This window comes from Eucalyptus grandis, chromosome 1 (assembly GCF_016545825.1).
Source record: "Eucalyptus grandis isolate ANBG69807.140 chromosome 1, ASM1654582v1, whole genome shotgun sequence".
In the NCBI taxonomy this organism is placed as follows: domain Eukaryota; kingdom Viridiplantae; phylum Streptophyta; class Magnoliopsida; order Myrtales; family Myrtaceae; genus Eucalyptus; species Eucalyptus grandis.
In genome coordinates, this window is record NC_052612.1 from 33,763,356 (window position 1) to 33,790,777 (window position 27,422).

Below are 27,422 nucleotides of genomic sequence, written 5' to 3' on the forward strand. Positions count from 1 at the left end.
ACTATCGAAAAGTTTAAAACTAAAATAACCACCGTACAATAGCTTTAAACAACTATGTAGAATTAATTTCATGGCCAAGAGAACGAATTTTCGACATTTACACATACCTTCTTGACTCAAAGGCCAAAGGGACGACTTCAGGTCAAATCCTCATTCCCCCCCAGAAGGTTCATCCACGTGGATTACCATGGTGTTTCCACGTAATTGCTAAAAAAAATTAGTGTCATTGACAAAGTTTAGTAGATGGAGGTTGCTCCATCGAATTCCTCTTTCGTCTTTCTCTTCTTCGTCCATCCGCAATGGGGAGGGGATTCATTTGGCAAGTTCTAGTCAAGTCCTTATGATGATGATGGTTCTTTCTATATCGATTAAATTTATAAAATCTAGAACCACCGTGACCTCGCCCTAATATTTTTCGTTTTCTTACAATTAAGATGGAAAGCGAGTCTATTAAAAAAAAACAAAGCATAACAAAAAAATTCGCCTTTTTCTTCATTAGTTTGGAAACTTTTTATTTTTTATTTTTAGTTTGGTTGAGAAAAAGGGGTTTCTAATTGTTGTATCGCTCGTAATGCAATGCTGTAGAATATCATTACCTATGGGGCTATACAACTATGGTCTCTAGGATACAACAAACAAGATATGCTACGGACATAATCCCGTATTGTCACCTCCGCCTTTTCCATCATTCGAAGATATACGATATATGAATAAAGTTTCACATACATACATGTAATGGGCGTGATCAGATTTCGTTTCTTGAATGGTATCTTTCATTAATTAGATAGAAACATAAGCAGTAGAACATATCTTTAGTGGCTACTCTCAAATGAAATGACCGTGCCTCTTCTTGCAGGTGGATCCAAATGTAGCTTCATGCTATTAAAACGCATGGATATTGGATTATGGCGATGTAGAGAGACCCGGGTAGATAAAATGAAGACCATAGGAGCGATACTCTGCGGTGTAGGCGCACTAACCTCTATAACTTGTTCATTCTCATTCCTATTACCTTTAATCGTTTTCGTTTGCTTTTTCCTTTATTTTCTGAAAGATAAATACTGTATACTCACCTTTTGTACCTCAAATCACTTGAGAAATCATATATTGAACTTTTATACGGGAAACCACTGGAGTTTGCCCCAATGGCCACCATTTCAACATGGAAGGGAGAAGTAGGAGGTTCGAATCCCCACCTTTTCGGGGGTTGAGGTGGGGACAATATAGTTTCAAGAGTGGGTTTGGACTTTCACGCCTTGCAATGAGGCAGGGTAAAAGTCTGAGAGTAAGTGTTAGAGTAGGAATAGATTAGGACCGATAAAAAAAAAAAACTTTTATACCGGGAAAAAAACAATTTACGGCACAGACATGTCTAGTAACTCCTATGTTCAAGGCCCAAAAAATTTTCTCCTGGCGTTGATGAAATGAAGTTGCATTTTTGGTTTCATTCATGCTTTGGGCTCAAGTTTACTTAGTATACATGGAAATTGGGCTCAAGTTCACTTTTCTAGGATTGGTTTGTGATTAGAGGGTTTATCATCCATATTTGTTGTTGTGCCATGCCAAGTATAATTTACTCTACACATTTAGAGTGGTGCTATTTCATAGGTGGGCATTGATCTCGATCCAACCCAAAAATCAAACTGAACTGGTCAGTTCTGAGTGGTTTCAATTTAAAAATAATGAGCCAGAAATAATTGGCATAGTTCTTGGTTTGAACCAAACCAGTGGAATCAGCCCAAAGTATAATGTTCTTTTTTTTTTTATTTATTCAACAAGGGCAAAAAGTACATATTATTTGTGTGAATAATCTCTGCTTTTCCTAGTAACTTCCTCATGATTAAGAATTCCATCCTATAAACTTACAATATATTTAAAAACCTTTCAAAAAGAAAATAAACCAATTAAAAGAAATAATACCACCAGTCCAATTCAATCCAATTCCAAGATAGACAAGGTCGGTTCCCAGCTCTATAGGTTGAGAACCGACCTTGCTCGGTCCGATTCCTGATTCCATCCTTCTCCTAGACCGATCACCCCAGCCATTTCGCAAATAAATGAAAGCCCAGGGGCTTTGCCTCGACTATGTTTCATCTTGGGCTCTTGGGCCCTTGGGCCTTTCCTGAGACCGATCCCCTTGCTACTTTGCAAATAAACGAAAGCCCAGGGGCTTCGCCTTCACTGTAATTCATCTTGGGCTCTTTGGCCCATGGGCCCATGGGAAATTGGGCCTTTCCTCACGGCCTCGTAGTCGCGTCGCATCGCATATAACCCCCTTCCTCCCTAGGGTTTTACTTCTCTCCTGCTCCTCCTCCATTTTTCACTTCCTTCTCCGCAGTTGCAGCTCCCGCCGCCCGAGCCGACTGCGGAGATGAAGACGATCCTGTCGTCGGAGACGATGGACATCCCCGACGGGGTGAGCATCAAGATCAACGCCAAGGTCATCGAGGTGGAGGGCCCCCGGGGCAAGCTCACCCGCAACTTCAAGCACCTCAACCTCGACTTCCAGCTCATCCGGGACGAGGCCACCGGCGGCCGGAAGCTCCGCATCGAGGCCTGGTTCGGCACCCGCAAGACCTCCGCCGCCATCCGCACCGCCCTCAGCCACGTCGAGAACCTCATCACCGGCGTCACCAAGGGGTACCGCTACAAGATGCGCTTCGTCTACGCCCACTTCCCCATCAACGCCAGCATCACCAATGCCAGCAAGTCCATCGAGATCCGCAACTTCCTCGGCGAGAAGAAGGTGCGTTGGCTTGGCCCGCGTGTGTCCTTGATCGTGTGAAAAGACTTTCCTTTGTGTCGCTATTTGGTTGGTCGGATGTTGTGGTCGCGGTGGGTAGATGGTTGTTCTGGGGGATAAGCATCTGTGATGTGCACTGAGACTGAGAAGAAGGTTTATCAATGTCGGTATCGTGCGCCTTAATGCATTAGTAAGCCTAAGGCCTAGAAGCTTGCAAGTTCTTATTTTGGGGTCCTGACAATCTAATAAAAGCTGAGGAGCTTCGAGTGGATTGCTAAACTATGATTTATAGATCGTTACTTTAGCTGCAGTGAATTTTGTTCTGGGATGCCTATCTAAATACTGAATGCGGGTAGTTCTCGTGCTAAACTGTCTGTCAACTGCTAGATTTGATGTAAATTGTTATTATCTGGACCTTTACGGGCATTTACTTTTCATGCTGGTGTTGTTCACTTCGAGCCTTGTGTTGAAATATACGGTTAGATAAGAACTGCATTCGACGTGTCCTGTGAGGACTTTCCATACTGATTTTTAAAGTGTTGTCATGGTGCCCCTGCATGGCTTTGACTATTTAGTTGCCGCTTGTGAGGACATCCAGCTTGTGAGCTGCTGAATGACTTGCTTGATTTTAACACTTGCCGTTACCCATCTATCATGCCTAATGGCCACTAATGGAGAATGGCTTGATTTTCCATTTTGAATATGTTTGATTGTAACTGTATTATACTGTGGTAGACTCAGAGAGAGTGTGTTGAGAGATGCTAAAAACTATGTTCGTGGAACTCTACTCGAGTAGTTGATGTCTGCGACTGCTTTACTATTTGACCCGATACTGATAAAGCTCCTATTTGAATCAGGTGAGGAAGGTTGATATGCTTGAGGGAGTGAGCGTTCTTCGTTCTGAGAAGGTCAAGGATGAGCTCGTTCTGGATGGAAATGATATTGAACTTGTTTCACGATCGTGTGCCCTGATAAATCAGGTATGGGCAGCCCCCGTTGACTCCTCTCTCTGTGACATATTTAGATGCACTTGTGCTTATGCCTACTTGCAATATTTTGGGAGAAGAAGGAAGACTCCACTAATATGCCGGTTTAATATTGTAGTTTAGTTTTTCATGTTGCAATAACCCTCTGAAGTTTGCCTGCAAAACAGAATGAAACCCAACACAGGAAAACTATCTATTTGGTTCCACTTTTCTGATTGCTGGTTGATCTAATGCCTGTCACCACCACCTCCCCCATTTCTGAAGTCTGCCTATAAAACAGAATGAAACCCAACACAGGAAAACTATCTTTTTTGCTCCATTTTCTTATTGCTGGTTGATCTGATGCCTGTCACTATTTCCCCCCTTTCTGAAGTTTGCCTATATAACAGAATGAAAACCCAACGCCCAATGTTCTGATTGCTGGTTGACTTAATGCCTGTCACCACTCCCCCTCCCGCCGCATTCTTCTTCCTCTGCTGAAGAAACATACTCCTGCATGTATGCATGCGTAGCATTGCTAATCCATCTTTTTTGTTTGGAAACAGAAATGCCATGTCAAGAACAAAGATATCCGGAAGTTCCTTGATGGTATCTATGTTAGTGAGAAGGGAACAATTCTTGAGGGGGAATGATTGGTGGAGGCCTTGCATGTTATACTGTTTCAAGGTTTTGTTGATCTTGTTTCAAGCAGTTGTTAAAATTGGCTTTTTTGTAGTATGGGTAGTTAAACATTTCCAGGTCTAAATTTATTTACTCTTTTGCTTTTGTCCTTCTTTTGGACTCGTGGTCAGCAACTCGGCAAAGGGAAACCACATCTTTATCGGATTGAAATTGATTATTTGAGCGCGTTATCCTCTATATAACCACTGAAAAAATGATGACCAGTTGATTCAAGCATTGAAGGCATGCGCAAGACATGTCTCTTATCTCTGTTCAGTTTTTGCCATGCATGCTTCTTGACCCACCTGCCTCTACTCTGTGGAGAACCGGAGTTTGTGAACTTTGTGAGAGTATTTGAAGAGGAAGGAGATTGGTCACGGTTAATTTCAAGCAATTATAGATCGACAAAGGTGAATGAAGTGTTGCTAATTGATTTGTCTAGTCCATATCGTTATTCAGCTAATGATTGTGAAACATATATACTTGCTACCTTGTGGTTCACTTGAAAGTATTGCTCCCAAGAAAAGAGGTGCATAATGCCATGGCTTTGTCTAGTCCCGCCCCTGATCCTATGTCCCTTTTCTGATGTGTCCAGCAATTTCCCTTCTCTAGGTCATATACATGAATCTCAACTCGTATTGATGGCGGTGGCGATGATTTTGAAGAACTTGAGGCGATTTGTCAAGCAGATGCTTCTTTACAAAGATTTGGCTAGAGAGTATTTTCTCTACTAAATGTACCTTTAATAAGATTACGTTTGGTTGTTCAAAGTTCTAATCAAGATAGCTGTTCAGATTTCTAATCAAGATTACTTGGTCATTAGATTTCTAATCAAGATAGCTTGGTCGTCCAGAGTTCTAATCAATATAGTTGTTCAGATTTCTAATCAAGATAGCTTGATCGTTAAATTTCTAATCAAGAAAGTTGTTGGGTGATTACAATAATAAAGTTAGGTATATATATATATATATTATTTGATATATACGTCCAACCATAAAGTTTACAAAACGAATATAGTAAAAATCTCTTGTGATATTTTTGTCAACTTTATTTTTATTTTATTTTTATTTTATTTTCCTCTCTTTTTTAATTAATCTTTTTTATTTCTTTCTTCCCCTTTCATTATTCTCTAATAAAATTTTGTTAAATAGAAAATTGTATTAATATACTGAAAATGCTAAAACACCTGAAATATATAATAGAATTTTAGTTATATATTGAATTTATATTATAAGATAGAATTAAATTCAAATATATAAATAAAAATAAGATTAAATTAAATAAACTAAAATTTTATTTTTTGGTATTTTCAATTTTTATATTAGAATTCTAATATTATTTATATTGAAATATAATTTTAATTTTTAATTTTAAAAAAATATTTAAGAAAAAAACTTTCGTATTATTGATTTTATAAATCTTATATACCTTTATCCCACATCTTTTGTGAGATAATTTTATTTGGTTTATATCTTATTTATATCTAATTTCATACTATCTTAAATAGGCATCAAAAGTAAGAAATGATAAATTTTATGTTATCCTAAATTTTATCTTAATCGTCAAACGCAACTTAGTAGATTAAGCTTCAAACGACAGCTTGTGAATGCTTTGTTACTGCTGCTTGTCCAAGCAGTTTTGCATGCCGGACTTATTTATCTGTGAAATTGTTGAGAATTCGCCGCGCCAAAAGGAAGAACAGTCCTTTGCGTTGCCTGCGTGTTAAACTCGCGGTGCTTGCGCTGTACGGATTGTTGATGATATCATCCCAAATTACGGATAACTCTTCAAATTTGTGATGGACTGCCAATATTTCGAAAATTACCTACGCATTTGAGGATTAACCGAATCTTAAAGCTTACTTACCAATGTTATCTTTAGAATTCTGGGCCGAAGTCCCGCGTCCTGTCAATAAATCAATGAAAGAGGAACGGTGGGCAATGAACCCCCGGAAAAATGGCATGGCTTGGAGACCATACGCGGCCCCAAAAAAAATTGGTAGAACTATTTTGCTTAAGAAAAAAAAAAAAAAATCGAATGACAACAGAGTTAGAGCTGTGAAAGTGGCTCAAAAAACTTGTGTTTTAACTCAAATATATTGAATGGAATCCAAACTTTCGGAAAATGGCGAGTGGAGTCTGCGAAGTGAGTGTAGAGTAGGCGTAAAGTAGGACTGACCCAAAAAAAAAAAAAACTCAAATATATTGAATGGAATCCAAAATTTCGGAAAATGGTGAGTGGTTGTGACTTCACAATCAGAATCAAACACATATCGTAACGAAAACGACCGCACCCGCTAATTATTTGCGTGAAAGAAATGATTACTTCTCCCAGCTGGATGACAAAATAGAGAGGAACGTGAGGAGAGCGTGATTTGAATCCGCACCCTATTGAACCAGGACCTTAATCCGACGCTTAGACCAACTCGGCCATTTCTCACGAATCTTGGCGGGGGAGTAAGAAGAAACGGTGACGGTACTAAAGCCGAGCGAAGATTTGCCGACCCAGTTCTCTCCTCATTGTTCTCGTTCCTCTGTTGATAAATCCTCAAACAAAGACAAACGGGAAGGCTATGAAACCCCCTCAAGGATGGCAGCACGGCGTTGAGACTATCCATGTCCTCTAAAATAATTGATAGAGCGACTCTGCTTTAGAAATAAGTAAATCCCTCAGAAGATTACAAGAACGAATTCTGGGGTATTGATTAACCTGTGGATGAGGTTGTTTGGACGACGATGCCGACCTTGCAGGCATTGCCGGCAACAGATTTCGATTTGCCAGAGTTCGCGGTTGGCATCTGTCTTGTCAAAGAATGTGGAGTCCATTCAAAGTAAATGCCGGAACCATAAGCCCTTATCGTGTCCTGGCGTTGCTGGTATAACGTTTGATAATACCAAATAATGACAGGAAATGTTGGCACGCATCTCCTGCAGATATTTCTTCAGATACCTACCGAACTTTGCTCACGCCTCTAGATTAACCAATTCATGTTCTCCATGATTCTTCCGACTTCAAGTTGGGGTAGCATATCAATCCTACCCAGAGATGCGTATCTTTTTAGTTTGGTGCCTACCCTGCGGCAATCATCTGTGCAGAAGAAGCTGGATTTGTACTGCTCACGTTACGGAAAGCAGAATAGGAAACCTCAATTGACGGCACGACACGACACGACGCAGCCTCTGTCTTCTTTTCGTCTCGAATTGGGTAATGGAAGGTCGGGTCTTATTCCGGGCAGGAGGACCGAAACAGATGTTCCAACGCTGGACGTCTCGAGAACTACAATCCACCACACACCGACCGGAAACATGCCCCACAACAAAGTTGATAATGAGCACATGATACGGGGAAATCATCCCGTCGCCATCTGCTCGTGGAGTGCCACACCCAATAAAAGATTCCCACTCATGTGTGTCCCCGTGCTTGCCCTCTGCTCATGCAAGTGGAGCCGCAGACTGCTTAGACATGTCCAAGATTGGCATCAATCACGATCGTCTGTCTTTATGAGCAGACGGGTCAAGACACTGTCGTGACATCGCCACATCAGCGTAACGAGCGCACCATGTTCTTAGCATTATCTAGGAGCACGAGAGGGATATGCATTAGCTTTTGATTTCACAGAAGCAAAACCCGGTATCTCTCTGCTCTTCTTTTTGCTGTCATGGCCTCCTCGAGTTTTCTTTTTCTGCTTCTGCTCTTGGTAGAAAGCTCGCTCGTGGTCGATTCAGCTAAGAAGAAGGTTGCGGGACCCGTGGTCAACGTGACGAAGCACCTTTCTTTCCCCGATTTCAGCTTAGACAACCCCAGGACAGTTCATGATTTGAGGCTCTTGGGCAGTGCGAAGCTGTCCAAGGAAAAGAGTGCAGTCCAAATCCCCGACGTGTCCAAAGCCATTGATCTTCGGCATCTTGCTGGCCGAGCCCTCTACTCCTTTCCCGTTCGCTTGCTCGACCCAGCCACGGGAACCCCGGCTTCCTTCGAGACTACTTTCGATTTCCAATTGAATGACAGCTTTGTAGCTGATTCCAAGAATCACACCGGCTCTGCGGGTACAGAGAGCAGCCATGGCGGCAGCGGCTTAACTTTTATCATAGTACCTGATGAGTTCACTGTTGGAAGATCAGGGCCGTGGCTTGGGATGCTTAATGATGCATGCGACGAGGAGTACAAAGCTGTAGCCGTGGAATTCGATACACGCTGCAATCCTGAATTTGGTGACCCAAATGACAACCATGTCGGCATCAACTTGGGTAGCATTGTGTCCACAAGGATAATCAATGTGTCCGATATCGGGGTTTCTCTCAAGGACGGGTCCATTCACCGAGCTCGAATTAGATATGACAGTCCAAAAAGATGGATCGAAATCCATCTCGGATCAGAGGGGCAAGAATTCTTTTCCGCTCCTGCATTTTCTGGATTCCTTGATCTCTCTCCTTATCTGAAGGAGTATATGTTTGTGGGGTTCTCGGCTTCCACGGGGAACTTGACCCAAATCCACAACATTCTCTCGTGGAACTTCACATCGACAAGCCAGGCTTTTCTCCGTATCCCATCAGAAGAAACTTGCCAGAGCAAGATCATCCTGGGAAATACTGAGACTCCAGGAGGACCAAGAAGAGAACCAATTAGCAATTTCTTGATTTTTGCAGCTGCCGTGGTGCTGGCTCTCGCAGTTCTAGTCAGCTTGTACTATAATAGCAAGCGCAGAGGAGATAAACCGAGCACCATCATCTTGCCGGAGAATATACAACGACCAAGGCCTCCTAACAAGCCACGCAGCTTCACTGTCAATGAGGTATCCTGTGCAACCCATGGTTTCGGGGAGTATGAAGTACTAGGAAGTGACTACAGAGGTTCTTTTTATAGGGGAAAGCTACCGAATGGCTGCCAAGTAGCCGTGAAACGGTTCTCAACTCATTTTCTGAACTCAAATGGATCAGATGGGCGAAGAATTTTGAAAGATATTTGCACCATCAGTCGTATGCGTCACCCCAATTTGGTTCCCATCCGAGGGTGGTGTCATGACAAAGGGGAACTCATGGTTATCTATGATTTCTTCCCAAATGGAAGTCTTGATAAATGGTTATTCGGAGCAGGCGTCTTGCCGTGGACAAGGCGGTTCAAGGTCATCAAGGATGCGGCGGAAGCTTTAAATTTTTTGCATTCAAAGAAACTTGCACACAAGAACATGAGGACGACCAGTGTCCTCCTTGACGTCACTTTCCGTGCTGCATTAGGGGATTTTGGATTTGTGCTCTCAGGTTCGGGGTCAAGAAAGTTCGAGTCAGCAGTGAGTCAAGCGGCTGATGTTTTTGAGTTCGGGGTCTTTGCTCTGGAGGTCATTGCAGGTAGAAGGAGGAGCGACCTGGAGATGGAAGAAGAAGAAGAGAAGGATTTGCTGAATTTCGCATGGAGACTGCATGAGAGAAACGAGAAGGTGAAGGTGTTCGATAGTAGGATGGGCTCGCTGGTCAACCTTGAACAAGCAATTCGAGTTTTGGAGATTGGTTTGCTTTGTACCCTGAATGAGAGTAAAGGTAGGCCTAGTATGGAGGAGGTGGTCGATCTCCTGGCCACCGATAGACCGATTCCTGAGCTGCCACTGAGTCGACCTGTCGCTTTGTTCCCTTATAGCAGCACTACAGGTCTCTGTGCTGGCTATTCCTGTGCACCTTTCCAGTGATGTTGCTGGCCCTACGGAAGCTGTTAGCTTTGGGAGACTCCATCTACACATTGCAAGATATGGAGATTCTGGATTGAAATATGATTTTGGTACGACCAGTGTTATAATGGTCATACGCCGGATCACTGTTTTTTAATGTTGGGTGAATGTAAATTAATTTCTAAAGTTTAGACTCTGCTCTTGTGAAACTGTTTCTAAGTTGGACTCCTGCATTATTTTGACTAATTTCATGATCGCTTAAAAGGGACTCGTGCTAAAACCAAGAGATCGAATGTCTGAGTAAGTTTCATGCCTTAAGCTTACTGCTAAAGTAATGTTTGTGTTAAATGTCCATAGTCAATGAAAACTCGCAAGGCCACCACAACTCTCAAAAGAGAATTGAAAAGATGATAAACAACATGAGCCTTCGTCTTATGCTTCCACAGGCCAACAGAAAATGCAGAGAGAAGCAAGATATTACAAACAAAAGCAACGACTATCCACAGCACAGCACCAAAGTCAGCATTGATATATCCGTTTTTTAAAGGGTACACGAAATGGAAACATGATGGTGAGAGTCACAAGTCATAGCCAATACCAGTGGTAAGAATGCTTCTTAGCAACTGGTGCAATTCACGATCTAGAGAAGACATTACTTGATCATGGCTCTGTCATTTTGCTGCTCCTTACAATAAACTTTTGCAGTGATTCTGACAATAGAGCGAGGCAAACAAGAGATTACATTATCGACAGAATTCTGATGACCATCGGCCTGTAACTTTGTCTATGAATATTCATCCAATAGTGATGTAGCAAAGTTGCATGACTTCTATGCACGTTATATAAAGCTAAATCTGCTTGAACATTGATGTATAGGATGTAGGAATAGTATCAGCTAGGAAAAAGCAAATACATGCTTCCAACTTCTATTGACTTAACCGAACAATGATTTAACCTCCTGCCATATGCTGTACATGGCGATCAATACTTTTGCAGCAGCCGATTCACAGCTTACCTTGCACGTGTACTCTGTGACTAGAAGTGGCCATAACTGAGGAGTTTACTATAGATACCAAAACCAAGCAACTAAATTTGGACCCAATTCGATTGAACATTTCAGAGATACAAGTTTTCAGCAGCTAAGGATGATATAGGTGTCCATTAAATGCAGCTTGTGCCCTAATTGTTCTGCCTCTCGATGGAGCCAAAAGAGGAGTGCAAGAAAGAACACTCTAAGACAGTCGGCATGCATGGTGTTTGGGAGGGGAGAGAGAAAAATTTACTACATCCTTTCAGTATGTGAAGTCACACCCTGATCTAGAAGGCAACACCTATGCTTTTCTCACTTGTTATTTGTACGTACTCCGCAGTTGATAATACCTTCCATTGCCATACATAAAAGTTAACACAGTTTTTGTGCTCTTATGCCGCCTCTGGTTAAAGCTTGCAGAACAATAGCACAGATAATGTAGCTCCTCCTTGTATCCTGCATTGCTCTTTTATGTTCGTCTCAAAGTTTAAGAAAAGCCTGTGCCTGTGCCTGAGTACAGATTTCACTAAACTTTCTCCCCAGTAAGGCGGTAATTGTATAGCTACCAATAGCAATTTCCAATACAAAACCACGTCATCATACCAAGTAGGAGTAACATATGCATTAGTTTCTCCATCAACGTTTGACAGCACAAGAACACAGTGAAACTCCTTCCCAAGCGGCTTTTCAAATATACAAATGTAATTACGAAAAAAAAAAAAAAAAAAAAAACCTTTACATGAACTTCCATGTAGATATTTATATGTTTTGAAGGGTTTTGGCATTTCACTAATCCAAATACTTTTCCAAGATGCTTTTGGTCTGAAAAGCCCATTGAGGAAATATTGGGGTGTTCGGCGAGCCTTCCCAAATCTCTAAGTGGCTTTTGGTTGGATACTAGTCTTGAGAAGGCTAAAAACTTAATGCTAGTAGAGATTAGCATTAAGCTTTCAGCTTTACCCAAAAAAAAGAAGGAAAAACCATTAAGCTTTCAGCATTTGAGGAGTGCTAAAACTACGGTTAAATGTTGTTTTCCTTTCCAAAACTATCGCCAACAATTCTTTAGTTTTCTGGTTTTGCCCCCTCCTTGTTATTGTACATCTTCTTTGTGCAGGGGCAGTTGACAAGGGTCAACGAGGATACATCAAGCTAACAAAGGACCAGTGAGGGTTGCTTGATTGCGCGACCCTCGCTGAGGAGCCCAAGGTCGAGCGACCTCAACCAATAGCCGTTGGTGCAAATCTGGCTCAGCAATGGCCTAAGCACTTTGTTGACTCTAGCGAAGGGTTTGAGTGTTTTTCTAACCAATATATATATAATGCAGCCAAATTTTCTTGCAAAAGTCATTTTTGTCAAACACTACTTGAAATCAAAGTTGCTTTGCAAAGAGAATTTACCAAATGTAATTTGCATTTCGCCAAAAAGCCTTTGCTTTGAACATTTGCATTATACTAAAACTCATTTTCAAGTTGAACCAAAACCACCTGAGTTTTATTTCTCATCTTTTTACAAGTAAGTACACACCATTAAGGTCTGAAGTAATCATGACATCCAAGTGATTGGGCAAAAACTTTCCTAGGTTTTTGAAGATGAGACGCATGTTCACACGATAGTGAATAGCATAGTCATGTCAATCTAAGATGCCAATAAAACCCTACATCTAGCATAGTCTATCGCTTGTCAAACTATTAGTCCTCTAATGGTAAAAAAGAAAAGAAAAAAAAGTCTCTTAAGATATAAAGTATTATAACCTTTAAGTTTCTAACTTGTGCCAACAACAAAAAAAAGGGCGTGGCAATAGCTAAGTGTCATTAGCAGGTTGTTAGTACTATTAATCAATTCCGGTTGCAATAGACATGCTTTATCATAGTCAATCAACATCTCCAGGAATGACAAAAATTGCTTTATCATAGTTAATTATTGTCGCCAGGAATGACAAAAATCCCAAATTGCAGCCATCCGTCTTCACAAGGTAACCATAGAGATATTGAATGTGAAATCAAGAGATAGGAAAAGGGGCCAGAGATCAAATATTATTCAATCAACTCAAGAATTCAAGCGGTGAGACATTTGATGCGCCTTGTTATTGGGGTATTGTGCCGAACAAAGCTACTCGAAAGTAGATCGTGGCGCATGCGCAAACACTTAACAAAAAAAGAAGCATATGCACTTTATTCGGCGGTCGAAGTCTTTCCCGCAGCCCGCGGCGCTGTAATCTGTGCCGTGTTTGCTCTGACACTGCTCCACACAAGGCTGGTCGGCACAGTCCTTGAGATCTTGTTCCAGAACCTCACTGCAGGAAGGCGGTGTTAATGCATGAGGGCACACGTACAAGGCTGCATTTTTCCATCGACCAAGAACGTCAGTAACAAAGCAGTGTGCAGAGTCCCTTCACGTCGTGCGAAGCAAGATGGCCACAGAAAGAAAGGAAAAAAAAAACTCATGAATAAAAACCTGAGAAAACGAGGGCCGCGATGAAGAACTGCGCGAACGAAAGCTTGGCCATCTTAGCGAAGTGAGATGGGAGAGGCTGAGTGTTGATGTGGAGAAGACCACGCGGTGTCTCTGGATCTGATCTGATGCTGGGGGCTGATTATGTGTATAGCTTGTATGAGGCAACTACGCAAGGAAAGTGACCACGTGAATCCACAGATTTAGCGAAAGTCGATGCCTGTTTTTTCATTTCTTTCTGGAACCGATTGATATTTTGTACTTGAACCGCTACCTTAATTTAATAAGGGCAGATTTGCTCATGTCCGTTTTAAGGATTAAATCATAGTTTTGGGAGCTTTCTTGGTAGTAGGATATCCCACGAAGGAAGTAAATCGGCAAGCAATCAATTTGTCCTGCAGAATTACCATCCAATTCACTTTCCATCAATGAAATAAAAGGAACGAAAGCTGATCTCGTTTGCAATTATTCAGTGATTCGCAACGGATCAATTCTGAACTTACGTAAAACTAAAAACTTTTATGAGCATTTCACAAGATAATGTGGGAATGAATTGATGCATCATCAATGATTAATATGACCAAAAGAATTAACTCCCGCGGAATCATTCAACTCTTACATATATCTAAAGCACCCTAGAAAGAGAGAATAAAAACACAAAATTCAGCCGGCCTCTCACATTATGTTCAAAAAAGCCTAAAAAGAACCAAGAACCCTAGTTTAATAAAATTGATCGCATTTTCTCCACTCCTCATTTGACTTAGACATTACCTTTTTGTGTTTTGACCATATTATTCCTTATGGGCCGTCACTTAACTTTACATATGCAATCCTTTTCTTTAAATTTGGTCAACTTTTTTTTTTTTTTCTTCTTTTTTTCTCTGCGAGTCCCACTTTCCTTCTTTCTCTCTCTTTACTTTCTTTCTTGCAAGCCATTCTGTTCTTTCTACGCCTCCTACTCCTTCTTCCCCAAACCCATTGTCCTTTGTTTTCTGTCTATGATCCAAATTCCGTCATCCTCCACACTTTCACTAGCACGGGCATTTAGCTCACCTGTGACCTCCCCAACGTACCGTTTTCTCAGCCGCATGCAGGCGGTGATTAATAGACCACATTGTTGTCGATTTCGATACAACATACCACATTTGTTTTAAAGCAAAGACAAGCACTGCGGGAACTACTTTATGGCTACAGCCTAATTTTTCGGACAAGAGGCGTCCATTAGCCTCCGCCCTAGATTTAAACTCAACAACCACAATCTTGAGAAAGCGAAAGGATTTGGCCTCCATTGTTATCGAAGAAAATAGATTACTCAGTTCGCCTTGAGAGCAAACAAATAGATTAAGCATTTTCTGCATCATTATTTCCATCAAATCAATTAATGAGAAGCAACACCAGCATCCCAAAACTAATGATGAAGAACTTATGGAAACCATAGTAAGAAATTGAACCCAAAGGAAGCAAAAGTCCATAGGACGCAAGTATGCTACAGATTACAAAGCAATTGCACATTTAATTCACAAACACTGTTTTGATGCACGATATACTCTAAATGCAGAAGATCAAGCATTTCCACAACCCAAAACTCAAATTCACTTTCAACAAAAGATATAAAGAAACACTCAATGGCGACCAGAAAGCATGACTCGAGACCAAGAAACCTAAAAAGGAAAAAAAATAGGCTTTCGCCAGAATACCTCTGATAGCAAATGAAGAGAATGTGGATCATTGAAGTAAGCAATTTTTTGGAGATTGCAAATGTACGAGGGATTTGTGCTAGAAGAAGAACAGCAAGGAGGATTGGGGGCTATAGAAAGAAGAGAATAGCCTGCAAGAGAGAACATAGATTTGCAAGAGCGGACACTAAGACATCAAAGGCTTGGAAAGAATGAAGAATAAAGAAACCAAGATCTGCAAGAAAGAAAAGAAGAAATAAAAACAAATAAAAAAGCCGATTCCTTTTATTGACTCCACCTTTTATTTTTATTTGATTATACTCTTGAGTCTCACATTTTTTATTCTTTTATTGATTTTTTGACTATCCATGTTCCTCAAATGATATTTCCCTTGTGAGGTCTCACTTGCCTTCATTTATTATTATTATCCATTTCCATTTTTTATTTTGTTTCAATGTTTTTGGTAGATAGCTAACAAATTTATTGTATTAATGAGTTCATATTTCTCTTTTGTTTGTATTAGTAAACTGCTATTAAAAATAACCTAAACATAAGTAAGAGTGAAAAGGACCATCTACCTGTTTTTAGACACTACAGGTCTCTGTGCTGGCTATTCCTGTGTACATTTCCAGTGATGTCGCTGGCCCTATGGAAGCCGCTAGATTTGGGAGACTCCATCTACACATTGCAAGAAATGGAGAATTCTGGATTGATATCTTAGGACTTCGGTACAACCTGTGTTATAATGATCATACGCCGGATCACTAATTGTTAATGTTGGGCGAATGCAACCTCCCTTCTTAAATGTTAAATCTGCTCTTGTGAACCTGTTTCTAAGTTGGACTGCCTGCATCATTTAAACTTATTTCACGACCTCTTAAAAGGGACACGCGCTAAATCGAAGAGATCGAATGACCAAGTAGGCTTCGTACCTGAAGCTTACAGCTAAAGTAATATTTGTGCTAAGGGCGCGTTTGTTTCGGTGTTACAAGGAACCGATTCGACAAAGAAATGATTATTTTTGATTACGTTAGGAGCGATTCCCGAGTAAAAAGAACGTGTTTGAATAGCGTCTAAAATTTTTATTATTGGAATAAATTGCGTTTGATAACGTGTCCATTGATTACATTCTAAATTATTTTTATTTTTAAATAATTTTTCTACTTTTTTTTTCTTTTCTTTTTTTTTACCTTTTTCATTTTCTTTTCATTTTTTCCTTTTTCTCCTATTTTTCTTTTCTTCTTGTGGCGGCGACCTCACCGGAGCGTCGCGCAGCCTCTCCTGTTGCCAGGTGACGCTCGCCCGGCCCCCCGGCGTCGCTGGAGTCGACGGGCAGCGGGCCTCGCCGGGGCGGGCGAGGCTCGCTGGCAGCCCGGTCGAGCTAGGCGAGCCGGCGGTGGTTAGGCGGGCCTCGCCTAGCCCTGGGCGAGCCTCGGCCTCGCCGGTGGATAGGCGGGCCTCGCCAGGGGCTGGGTGAGGCCGCTTGGCCCGGTCGGGCTAGGCGAGCTCGGCCGATGGCTAGGCGGGCCTCGCCCAACCCCGGCGGCGAGGCTTGCCAATGGTTGGGCGAGCCTCGGGTGAGCTCGTCGGACCTCGCTAGTGGGTCGGGCGAGCCTCCGGCGAGCTCGCCGGACCTCGCCCGGCCGGGCGAGCCTCCCGGCGAGATCGCCGGACCTCGCCCAGCTAGGCGAGCTCGGCCGGCGGGGCGGGGGCGACGGTCGCGTGATGGCGGGAAAAGAAGAAGAGTTTTATTGTGTTGATTCTTTTTTTGATTCTCGGACGTAGAATCAATTTTTTTTTATTCTCAAATCTACTCCAAAGCGATTGGGAACAAATTTGTTAAAGGGAACAAAATTTTTACCAAACACGATTCTCGTCCCAAAGCGATTCTTGGAACAAAAAATCAGAATTAGTCACTGTTTGGAGTGTTGCCAAACAGGGCCTAAATGTCCATAGTCAATGAAAACTTGCACGGCCTCCTCAACTCTCAGAAGAAAATTGAAAAGATGATAAAACCACACAAACCTTCTTCTTATGCTTCCACAGATCATCAGAAAATGCAGAGAGAAGCAAGATATTATTACAAACGAAAGCAACGACTATCCACAGCACAGCACCAACGTCAGCACTGACATATCCGTTTCCTAAAGGGTACACGAGGTGGAAACACAGTAGTAGTGAGGCTCACATGTCATACCCAATACCAGTGGTAAGAATGCTTCTTATCAACTGGCGCAATTTACGGTCTAGAAAAGACATTACTTGACCATGGCTCTGTCATTTTGTTGATCCTTACAATTAACTTGTGCCATGATTCTGACGATGTAGCTACACGATCGAGAGGTTACATTATTGACAGAATTCTGATGACTATCGGCCTGTAACTTGATCTATGCATATTCATCCAAAAGTGACAATAGCAAAGTCGCATGAGTACTCCGTACGTTATTTAAAGCTAAATCCACTTGAACATTGATGTAGAGGTTGTAGGAAAAGCAAAACAGTTTCAGCTAGAAAAAAGCGAACACATGCTTCCAACTTCTATTGACTTAACGGGACACTGATTTAAGGCTCCTGCGATATACTGCACATGCCAATTAATACTTCAACTTGCAGTAGCCAATTCACAGCTTACCTTGTCCACGTACTACAGTTGGCCATAACAAAGGAGTTCACTATAGATACCAAAACAAGGGGAGCAAATTATGACTCGATACGTTTGAACTTTTAGGAGATACAGGTTTTCGGCAGCTAAAGATGATATAAGGTCCATTAACCACTCAGCTCATGCCTGTAATTGTTTAGCTTCTCAATGGAGGCAAAAGAGGAGTGTAAGAAAGAACATTCTAAGACGGTATGGATGGTGTTCGGGAGGGGGAAGAGACAAAAATTTACGCCAATCTTTCAGCATGTGAAGTTGTACCCTGATCTAGAAGCCGTATACCTCCCATTACCATACACAAAAGTTACAAGGAGTTTTTGTGCTCTTATGCTGCCTTTGGTTAAAGCTCACAGAAGAATAACACAGATAATGTAGCTCCTCCTTGTATCCTCTGCTGCTCTTTTATGGTTTGTCTCAATATTTAAGAAAAACCTGCTATTGTACCTGAGTACAGATCACTAAACTTTTTCCCCAGTAACGCAGCAATTATATCTCTACCAAAAGCAATTTCCAATATAAGACCGCATCATCAAACCAAGTAGGAGTAACATACGCATTAGTTTCCCATCAACGTTTGACAGCACAAGAACACAGCCAAACTTCTTCACAACCCAATCAACGAGCAGATAAGAGGTGGTCGAAACAAATAATTCAAGCTTCATTTTAAACTGAGACAGACATCATGGAAAACCGACATAAACTTCGGAATCTATGCCTCTCACTCCTTGAAGATATCCAGAATTTGACAATTGAAAAGGCTGATAAGAAACTAGATCACAGCGATCAATTTCTCCCAATCCGATGGTTATAAATAACGATTTCCAGCAGAATTTCATCTAATTTCTTTCCAACAATTAAACAAAGAACAAAGACCAATCTAGTTATAAGAATTCAGCAATTTGCAACAGATCCAATCGTGAAATTTCTAGCTATAAGGCCAAAGTTTTGCACAACCAAGAACTTTACGAGCATTTCACAAGATCGCACAGAAATGAATCGATATATCATCAATGATTAATATGACCAAAAGAATTAAATCCCGTGGAATCATCCTACTCATACATACACCGGAAGCACCCCGGGAAAGAGAGAAAACAAAAACGGAAAAAAATCCAATTGCCCTCCCACATTATGTTCAGAAAAACCCGAAAAGAACCGAGAACCCTAGCACAATCAACCAAACAATGTGGACCAAAAGCAGCGCCTGACCCGACAACGGACCGGAGCCACCGTTCCCGACCTCGCAGTAGCCCAATTTCGCGACCTCCACGCCGGAGCACGCGGCGTCGGCGCAGCCGCACCAGTAGGTCACCCCGTCCACGCCGCAGACCGGGTCGGCACGGAAGCACTTGACCGGGCAAGAACCGGGCCGGGCCGCCCCGGAGCACAGCCCTCCGCCATCGCTGCTCTTCTCGGTGGGCAACCTGATGGCCGAACCGGGGATCTGCGGCTCCGATCTGGCGGCGGAGGGGAAGAAGAGGAGGAGGGCCGCGGCGACGACCGCGAAGACGGCGACGAGACTGCGTTTGGGGATCTGGGTATCCATGGTCTAGGGCTTCGGCGAGCTTCCCGGAGAGAAAGCTCGCGCCTTGAATCGGGGCGGCGCCCCCAAGATCAAGAAAATCCTAAGGGCGGAACAGCGCCGGCGAGGCTTCGAGAGAATTTCAGAGCCGAAAAAGAAGACGAAGAAGAAGAAGAAGAAGGGGAAACGCGATTTGGGTCTCGGGCAAAGGATCCGATTCTATTCTTAGGTGGGCTCGAAACGCGAGGAATCCAACGGGAAACCGGAACAAGAAAATGGGGGAAATCTACGGAAATCGTGTATATTCGAGACGTTGGAGAGAACGAGAAAAGTTCTGCGTTTGGTGGGCGGTTGGCGTTGGGACAACCTGCGCCAACCTGCGCCAACCTGCCCGCCGCTTACTTTTCGAGCGACCTTTGTCTTTTTCTTTTCCTTCTTTTTAAATTTTCCTTCATTTGGGCTGACGGAGGCTTCGAGAGACTGGACCGCGTCGTCGCGTCGTGTTTGATCGAACTCCGTAATTTTATAATCTGACCTTTAATCAAAGATTTTTGGGTTTGTATTTCTTGCTTCCTTTTACGATAGTGACAGGTAGGAGAAGGTGCTTGGTTGGTTGGTTGGTTGGGCTGAGTTGGGTTGGATGGGGTCGCTAAACAAAAATTATAATCTTTTTCAAATGCATCCATGAAATAACCCCCCAAAAAAAAAAACTTGATATGAACTTAGGTGTAGAAATTGATATGTTTTGAAGGTTTCAGCCCATTCGAATACAAGTTAAATATTTCTTGATTTTTAATTATATCAATCTAAGATGTCAATAAGTTTCAAAGTAATCACGACATCCAACATGATTGAACTAATTTTTTTTGCAAGGTTCTTTGAGATGAGGTCTGCACAATCATGAATAGTATAGGCATGTCGATTTGGGATGCCAATAAAATCTTACTTCTAGCATAGTTTATTGCGTGTTGGACTATTAGTCCTCCTCGGTGGAAAAAGAAAGAAGAAATTTTTTTTTTGAGTTTCGTACTATCATGCTACTATAAGGTACTAATCCGTCATCACAACTCTTACGATAAAAAAGATGTAAAGTGTTATTGCCTTTCAATTTCAAGGTTTCATGCCAATAAGGAAAAAAAGTGCAACACTAGCTTTGTGTCATTAACTCAATTAGGGTCGTCAATACTATTAATCAATTCTAGCCACAATAAACGTGCCTTATCAAAGTTAATTATCTTATCTAGGAATGACAAAAACATTAAATCGTAGCTATCTGTCTTCTCGAGGTAATTACAAAATATCAAATGTGAAATCAAGGGATAAGAATACGGGTAGAGATCAAATATTACTTGATTAACTGAGAATTCAAATGGTGAGACATTCAATTAGCCTCGCTACAAGAGCATTGCACCGATGAAGCAACTCGAGAGTAGATCGTGATGTGCTGCTCTAAAAGTGAATTTGAAAAAAAAAAAAAAAGAAAATCTCAGAGATTGTATAGTGCTTATTCTCAAACTCTTGGTTCACACGGTGGTCAAGCACTCGAACAACAATGGAAGCACAAGCAATGCTTTCAGCCGCGGTCCGCCGTGGCGTGCAAACAGCCGTACTTGAGCAGTAAGGCCGGCGAAATGGGTCATGTCATGTACCCATATTTCAACTCAGTTTTAAGAGGCTCCATTTTATTTGGGTAACTCGTTTTCTTTTAAAATGGGTTGAGAAAAAGTAAGGCCCAAAAAACAAGTCAAATATATATTTTCGAAACCCACACGACACCCGCGAGTCCACGACCCACGACAACACACCCTTTCGCTTCGATTCATCTCCATTTCTTCTTCTTCACCAAGAATGACAAACATGGACAGGACACCGACGAGGCGTTTCCGGCACCGGAAGCCGACGAAGTAGCTGGACCAGTCTCGGAGCCGCCTGAGTTCGTGAAGTCTAGGCAGCTCAAGGTAAGGCCATGGCAATGGAGCCCCATCGTCATCTTGATTTTTCTCTAGTTTTTCTTTTGACTGGATGTAATCATCTAGGGGCTGATTATATCTAAGCCTGTACGAGCATTCAAGTGGCGACACGTTCGATTCGCCTTCTTATGGGGCCATTGCGCCAACAAAGCAGCTTCGAAAAGTAAATTGTGACGTAGCGCGCTCAAGCTCTCAACAATGACAGCAGCATTCGCAGGACATCTGGTTGCGGGCTTCCTCGCGCACGCAGGAACCGCGACGGAATAAGCCGCCGTGGTTGCTCTAACATTTCACCACACAAGCCTGGTCGGCACACGCCCGGAATTCTATGTCCTCGCCGCACGTCCTCTCCGCTTCTGCATGAGGCCACGAGAACACGGCTGCAAATTTTCCATCGGCCAAGAAACGTCAGTAACAAAAGCAGTGCACGGTCACTTCACGTCTTGCAATGCAAGCTCACCGCAGGAAAAAGCTAATATGTATAAACCTGAAAAAACGAGGGCCGCAACGAAGAGCTGCGCGAACGAAATTTTGGCCATCTTAGCAAAGCGAGCGTCAGATCAAAGATCGTTAGGACAATCGAGTGAAATGTGGAGAAGACGATGCAATGAGTGGATGTAATCTGGGGGCTAAATATATATGGCTTGTACGAGGCAACCTAGAAAGGAAAGTGACCGGTTGAACGCAGATATTTAGGGAGAGTTCGTAAAGATTAACGCCTCTCCTTTCTAAAACCGCTCGAACCTCTGGCTTAATTAGGAGGGATATCTGCATTCCTATTATAAGTAGAAGCATCGCTTCCATGCATTGAATAGCTACCTGCATCCAAGTATGTCAGCATATTCATGTGGTCATCCGAATGAATTTACATGATCTCTAAAGGGTTCGAGGCGACCCGGCATCAAAATGAATTTTATGCGACATTAAATAATGTCAGGCATTAGAGTTCGTGACTGGTTTTAGGGTTGGATAATTACACTTCAAGTGAGAGGGCATGTGCCGAAATTATGATTCAATTCCTCTTAACTCTCGGTATGAAAAATGCAGTTTTACTTAGGTTTCAGATTAGGTGCTGTTGTTTTTTAGGATAAGGTACGATGATAGAAGTCACTGTATGAAAAGGGATTGTCGAAATTACATTTGCAAATTAAGATCGCACGATGAACACCTAATTCATCCCGGGGCAATTTATCCAATCAAAGGCCCTAAATCTTCTCCGATAGTTGTTTGAATTGCCTCATTTTGGATTTACCAACTGCTCAATGATCGTCTTGGGATTGAATCGATGCAATTTTAGTTATGTTTAAACATTTATTCAACAAACTCTAATTCATCGGACCACCATTAAAATCGAACAATTTCACGATCATCATCAGGCTATTGACCTCGACCTCCGAAACATATCCCAACATAAAAGCCCTCTTCGGAAAAAGAGAGAATAAAGGGCATAATCCTGTTGTCTACAAGGATCGAAATCCCCAAGGTCCAAGGTCATCGCACTAGAATATAAATGGCGAGCTCTCAATATGATCTTGACCATGTCCAACCGAAAACCCTAGACCAGATCTGAAATAAAAACCCACCAAAAAATCAAAATAACCACTAACATTCGCTTCGCACCAACCCCAATCCAAGACATTCCACTCTGTCAACGCATGATTCTTTCCAAGACGACAGACAAGAACGCATCGACAAGAAAGTGCCAACCTTGTTCTTGCAACAATGTGGGGAGAGACAGAAGCATTAACTGTCAAAAACCGACTGTGCCTAACCGCCAAAACCCCCGGGTTCTACCATGGAAAACGCCAACCCAGATACGATCTGTCCAAACTACAGAGGGGCCTCGACACAGCACCAACCATTTCGTCACCTCCTAAAAACCATCAGCTCCCATGTCCTAATATTAGCAACTTCTCTCCCCCTATAATTGTTTCCTCCTCCTATTGAAAAAAGCCAGAGCTTCTCCCACAACTGTCTCCGAAACTCAAATTCCCAACCAGGAGTCAGTTGCGTGCGAGCGATCATCATGGGAGGTTGTGCAAGCAAACCCAAGGAGACCGACGGCACCACCGCCCCCGTAGAGACTCCTGCCACCGAGACCGTCCCTCGGGTAATGATCGAAGCGCACCGCCCGTTAGATTGTAACAAGTCGTCATTGTATTCATATCTCAATCATGTAATGACCGCTTCTGATGTGTGGGTGATGATATGATGGGTTGTAGGAGAACGGCACTGGAGAGGAGACCCACAAGGAAGCCCCTCTGGTGGATCTTTCCGAGCCCAAACCCGAGGGCGGAGACAAGACTGTAGAGGCTAAGGAGGCAGAGCCCGAAACCATCACCAAAGAGCTCGACGCTTTGGCCTCGGAATCAACTGCCGCGCCACAAGAGACCGAGGTCGAAGCAGCTGAGGAGAAGCCCAAGTACGCGAGGGCCGAAGAGGCAATGGAAGCCGCAGTAGCCAAGAGCTCCTGAGGTGTAGGCTATGATGCTCCACTTGTTATGACCAGATTTAACTTGAAATTGAATTTGTTTGCTGCATAACGATTAAAAAAAAAAAAGGAAGAAAAAAGTGGAATTGTGCTAGACTGTTTTGATATCCGAATAATCTATTCCATCTATACATCTTGAGTTGCATTTGCCACCACTTCATTCATTTGCACGCTTTCCCTATTAGCTCCTGTCAACTTTAGGAATCGTGGGCTTTATGTGCCTTAACTATTGGCATCTGCAACAAAGGGTCAGGTTTTGATCCCTTTCTCCGAAGTTCGCCATGGCTGAAGAGTTTCAGGACCCAAGTCTTGCTTAATATCTCCCGATACAAAGTCCTGTAATGAATCAATCAGCCACAAAACGATCAATGCAAAGTGGTAGAAGCAAATGAGCGACCGTACTACTTTCTTCTTCTTTTCCCCCTAATCCGTCTGTCGAAGTCTAAGCCGTTCAGCTCGAAAGCAATGGACGCAACGCCAATTCCTAGAGTCGTGTACCTCAAAACTTCTCCAGGTCAAGTAGCTAGGATGAAATGTCAAAAAATACTAGAAATGGTTGAAACTAGCTTGTTGGAGGATTGATGGGTATTTCTGTTTCTTGAGCTCGACGGCGGGGCTTGTCTTGCCGGTCGCCCTCGTCTTCTTCCGCATCATAATTTGTCCTAACTCCAGACAAGACAGAGTAAATGCGATCGACCATGCTTTTTAATTGGATCGTCTGTCTTTGTCCTCCTGCACAGACGATAGAATTCTCAAAAGTCGAGAAGGAAGGGTCCTTTCTGGTGGGTTCTTAGTGAATAGATTAATTATGAGCTGGCGTGCGTTTGTAGTACGCATGAGGTCGTAAGAAAAATAATTTGCAAAAAGGGTTTTCAGGATCCAACACGCAGAACAAAACAAAACAGTATAGCTGACTTTAGATGTCGATGGATCTTAAAATCAGGATCTGAATGTTGTTATTTGTACAAATCCCATCAATCACATCCTAAACTGTTTAGGACCGGAGCAATTTGGAGTTTGGTCGGTTTAACTGGTCCTCTAATTTTATATCTCTAATTAAAAAAAAATTAGTGAAATAAATTTAAAAAAAAGGCATCGGTGAGTAGGTAGGGATCCTCCACCCTCCAAAGGTGGTTGTGGCCAAGGTCCCAGAGGTCCCAATGGGATCGATATATTTATTCAGATCCCGATCTCTATTCTATCTTTTTTAGGATTCAAAACCTTTTAAAATTTTGATTAGGATAAAGTTTGTCTTTAATAATTAATCATTTTTTTATTGAAATTTTAGAAGTTGTGTTTGATTTTGCTTCTCCGACATTAATTAGCTCTGAGGAAGCCTTGGGACTCGCATCAGATTTTCTCAGATTCTCCATTTCATTTAAATGCAGCTTCCCCGCTGCTCGGCGTCAGTGCATTCTACCAACCCCCACTTTCACTTGCTTTGATGGCGCATTACGACACCAAACCTATTTTCCTAGGTAGAATATCCGAATCCGATTCTGTGAACGACTATTCGCTAGTCGTTTGGCACAGAAGTTGCACTAAAAAAAAAAAAAAAAAAAAAACAGATCTCGACGCGTTACTCGCTTTGCATTAGATTAGAGCATTTCTTACTGAAGAATTGCTTGAAAAAATTCCTAACCACCGTCACTAGCAAAACAAAAGCCGATGTATCCGATCATGGATTTTTTTTCAACATCTGTGATTTCACTTCTAGATTTGTGAATCAATCGTGATTCCCTATTCAACTATCGCGATAGCCTCTAAGGTTATATTCTTATGGTCCGCGTGAAACGATGGAACTAGGCATTCCCAACGAATTCACCTGTTGAAATGATTGGAACACCATGCGAAAGAAACGCAACAAGACAAAGTTCAAATCCTTCTCTTCGTCACCGCTAGAGAAAAGGACATGGAATATGCTGCTACAACAACAGAGAAACAAAACGAGGACAAAGTTTTGGGAGCTCCATTTCAACTTGGATTGAAACCTACGCTGCCCAGTCCAGTTTATTCTAACGGATTTTTTAATATACTAAAGTACTCTAAGATCGATCTATGAATTCAACACAAGAAGTGACACGACAGATTCTCACTGGGCGTCGAATCCATCGCATCAGTTCGAGTGTTAATTTATAGACCGGTCTCAGTCGTCACTTACGTTTCTGTTCAACCACTTTCTTCGTCTCTATTACCTCCGCCGACGCCGCCCTTCTCCTCCTCGTGGTGCGGAACGACGGCCCATCCGAAGTCCACGGTGACATCCAGAAAGTACAGCATGACCACCAGCACGAAGCAGCTCGCGAACATCGGGACCGGCCCGAAGAGCCACAGGAACAGAGGCAGCGAGAAGTAGAACGCGCGGAGCCCGAGGGACCAGAAGTAGCTCCCCCGGTTGACGGTGGTGGCCACGTACTCGGCCGTCACCTGGTGGTGCCGGTGGTCGGGCGACATCTTCTTGTAGGGCGTGTTGACGAGGATGCTGCCGTGGCTGTAGTAGCGGACGGACTGGACGTTCAAGAGGAAGGCGACGAGGAAGCAGACGAGGATGGCGAAGAACTTGAAGGAGAAGCTGCGGTTGCTCTTCTCGTCGAAGACGAAGAAGACGGACCGGTCGCCGTTGCCGCCGGTCATCAGGATGCCGATGAGGGAGGTGAGCATGATGGCCGTCGAGGCCAGGAGGGTCGACGCCATTATGTTGTTGCGCAGCGTCTGCACCGCGAGCACTCCGTTCTTGGGCGAGTCCTGCCAGACAACAAAATCAGAATACTGAAATTGACCGCTCAGCCAAAACCATGGAGACAGCCGGGTGACCGGAAGGGACGACGGACCTCCATCATCGCCTGAACCCAGAAGCGGCGGTTGATGGCGTTGACGCCGATGACGGTCTTGTTCGGGTGCCTGACGATCCGGTGGAGCAGCCAGGCGTGGTACGCCAGCATCACGAGCAGGCCCGCCGGGACCAGGACGTAGTCGAGGACGCTCCTCTCCATGGACGGCGATCGGAGCCGCCGCTTCGGTGGACGAGAAAGAGGCGAGACTGTGCGGGGAAGATAAGGAGACACGGCACGATACTGTCTAATGGGCGACACGCGAATCTTAAATACGGCGGTCGTGCCAGCAGAGAATTTCGAGTTCGATTCTGCGGACAGCGTGTAGTGGCTTTTGATAATTCCTTTGCTTTTTTCTTATTCTCTCTTTTCAGTAGAGAAAAATGTTACATGGGCCCGTTGTATTTATCCTCGTCTAGAATGATCTGCGCGCGTTAGGAATTGAGGAAGAATTGAATCACTCTCTTTAATCTAATCTAATGTTAAAATAACAATCTATTTTGGATCATAAAAAATAAAACATCCAATAATTATTGTTCATTATGGAGTTACTTATTCAAGAATTTGTGTCTATGTTATCCTCATAATAGCACAAAAATGATTATGTTAGCAAATTAGGAATGCATGCACTTGGTTTGTGCGAGAAGAGAAGATAATAGTGATCTGTACGTGTTTGCATGGATAGAGAATGGGAAAAGAATTAATGATGGATTTTAGAAGAGATTATGGAATTAATGTTTG

The 27,422-nt window shown here is 42.8% G+C and overlaps 5 protein-coding genes across 5 annotated transcripts; 3 read left to right on the forward strand and 2 right to left on the reverse strand.

The window, feature by feature from the left end:
- The first annotated feature begins 2,300 nt into the window (after positions 1-2,300).
- Positions 2,301-4,623, forward strand: LOC104434057 (60S ribosomal protein L9). The gene is made up of 3 exons (XM_010047011.3): positions 2,301-2,746; positions 3,601-3,723; positions 4,275-4,623. Exons 1-3 carry the CDS (start codon positions 2,372-2,374, stop codon positions 4,359-4,361), a joined length of 585 nt encoding a protein of 194 aa, XP_010045313.1. The 5' UTR covers positions 2,301-2,371; the 3' UTR covers positions 4,362-4,623.
- A 3,178-nt stretch (positions 4,624-7,801) lies between these two features.
- LOC104434067 (probable L-type lectin-domain containing receptor kinase S.7) lies at positions 7,802-10,294 on the forward strand. Its single transcript, XM_010047023.3, has one exon. It carries the CDS (start codon positions 8,048-8,050, stop codon positions 10,067-10,069), a length of 2,022 nt encoding a protein of 673 aa, XP_010045325.2. The 5' UTR covers positions 7,802-8,047; the 3' UTR covers positions 10,070-10,294.
- An 8,544-nt stretch (positions 10,295-18,838) lies between these two features.
- Positions 18,839-19,797, reverse strand: LOC104434076. The gene has a single exon (XM_010047034.3). The coding sequence runs from the start codon at positions 19,411-19,413 to the stop codon at positions 19,003-19,005; it is 411 nt and encodes a 136-aa protein (XP_010045336.1). The 5' UTR covers positions 19,414-19,797; the 3' UTR covers positions 18,839-19,002.
- Positions 19,798-23,262: 3,465 nt separating this feature from the next.
- On the forward strand, positions 23,263-23,939 carry LOC104434086 (major latex allergen Hev b 5). Its single transcript, XM_010047045.3, has 2 exons — positions 23,263-23,469; positions 23,582-23,939. The coding sequence occupies exons 1-2, from the start codon at positions 23,386-23,388 to the stop codon at positions 23,831-23,833; spliced, it is 336 nt and encodes a 111-aa protein (XP_010045347.2). The 5' UTR covers positions 23,263-23,385; the 3' UTR covers positions 23,834-23,939.
- Positions 23,940-25,707: 1,768 nt separating this feature from the next.
- Positions 25,708-26,931, reverse strand: LOC104434094. Its single transcript, XM_010047058.3, has 2 exons — positions 26,682-26,931; positions 25,708-26,595 (listed from the first exon to the last, which is right to left on the reverse strand). Exons 1-2 carry the CDS (start codon positions 26,841-26,843, stop codon positions 26,020-26,022), a joined length of 738 nt encoding a protein of 245 aa, XP_010045360.2. The 5' UTR covers positions 26,844-26,931; the 3' UTR covers positions 25,708-26,019.
- Positions 26,932-27,422: the final 491 nt, after the last annotated feature.

Excerpts from the sequence above, each read along its gene's own strand:
- LOC104434057 (XM_010047011.3), top strand. The coding sequence starts at position 2,372 with ATGAAGACGATCCTGTCGTCGGAGACGATGGACATCCCCGACGGGGTG. Across the intron at positions 2,747-3,600 it reads ACTTCCTCGGCGAGAAGAAG|GTGAGGAAGGTTGATATGCT; the intron begins GTGCGTTGGCTT and ends TATTTGAATCAG. Across the intron at positions 3,724-4,274 it reads CGTGTGCCCTGATAAATCAG|AAATGCCATGTCAAGAACAA; the intron begins GTATGGGCAGCC and ends GTTTGGAAACAG.
- LOC104434067 (XM_010047023.3), top strand. The coding sequence starts at position 8,048 with ATGGCCTCCTCGAGTTTTCTTTTTCTGCTTCTGCTCTTGGTAGAAAGC.
- LOC104434076 (XM_010047034.3), bottom strand. The coding sequence starts at position 19,413 with ATGGATACCCAGATCCCCAAACGCAGTCTCGTCGCCGTCTTCGCGGTC.
- LOC104434086 (XM_010047045.3), top strand. The coding sequence starts at position 23,386 with ATGGGAGGTTGTGCAAGCAAACCCAAGGAGACCGACGGCACCACCGCC. Across the intron at positions 23,470-23,581 it reads CCACCGAGACCGTCCCTCGG|GAGAACGGCACTGGAGAGGA; the intron begins GTAATGATCGAA and ends GATGGGTTGTAG.
- LOC104434094 (XM_010047058.3), bottom strand. The coding sequence starts at position 26,843 with ATGGAGAGGAGCGTCCTCGACTACGTCCTGGTCCCGGCGGGCCTGCTC. Across the intron at positions 26,596-26,681 it reads GGGTTCAGGCGATGATGGAG|GACTCGCCCAAGAACGGAGT; the intron begins GTCCGTCGTCCC and ends GTTGTCTGGCAG.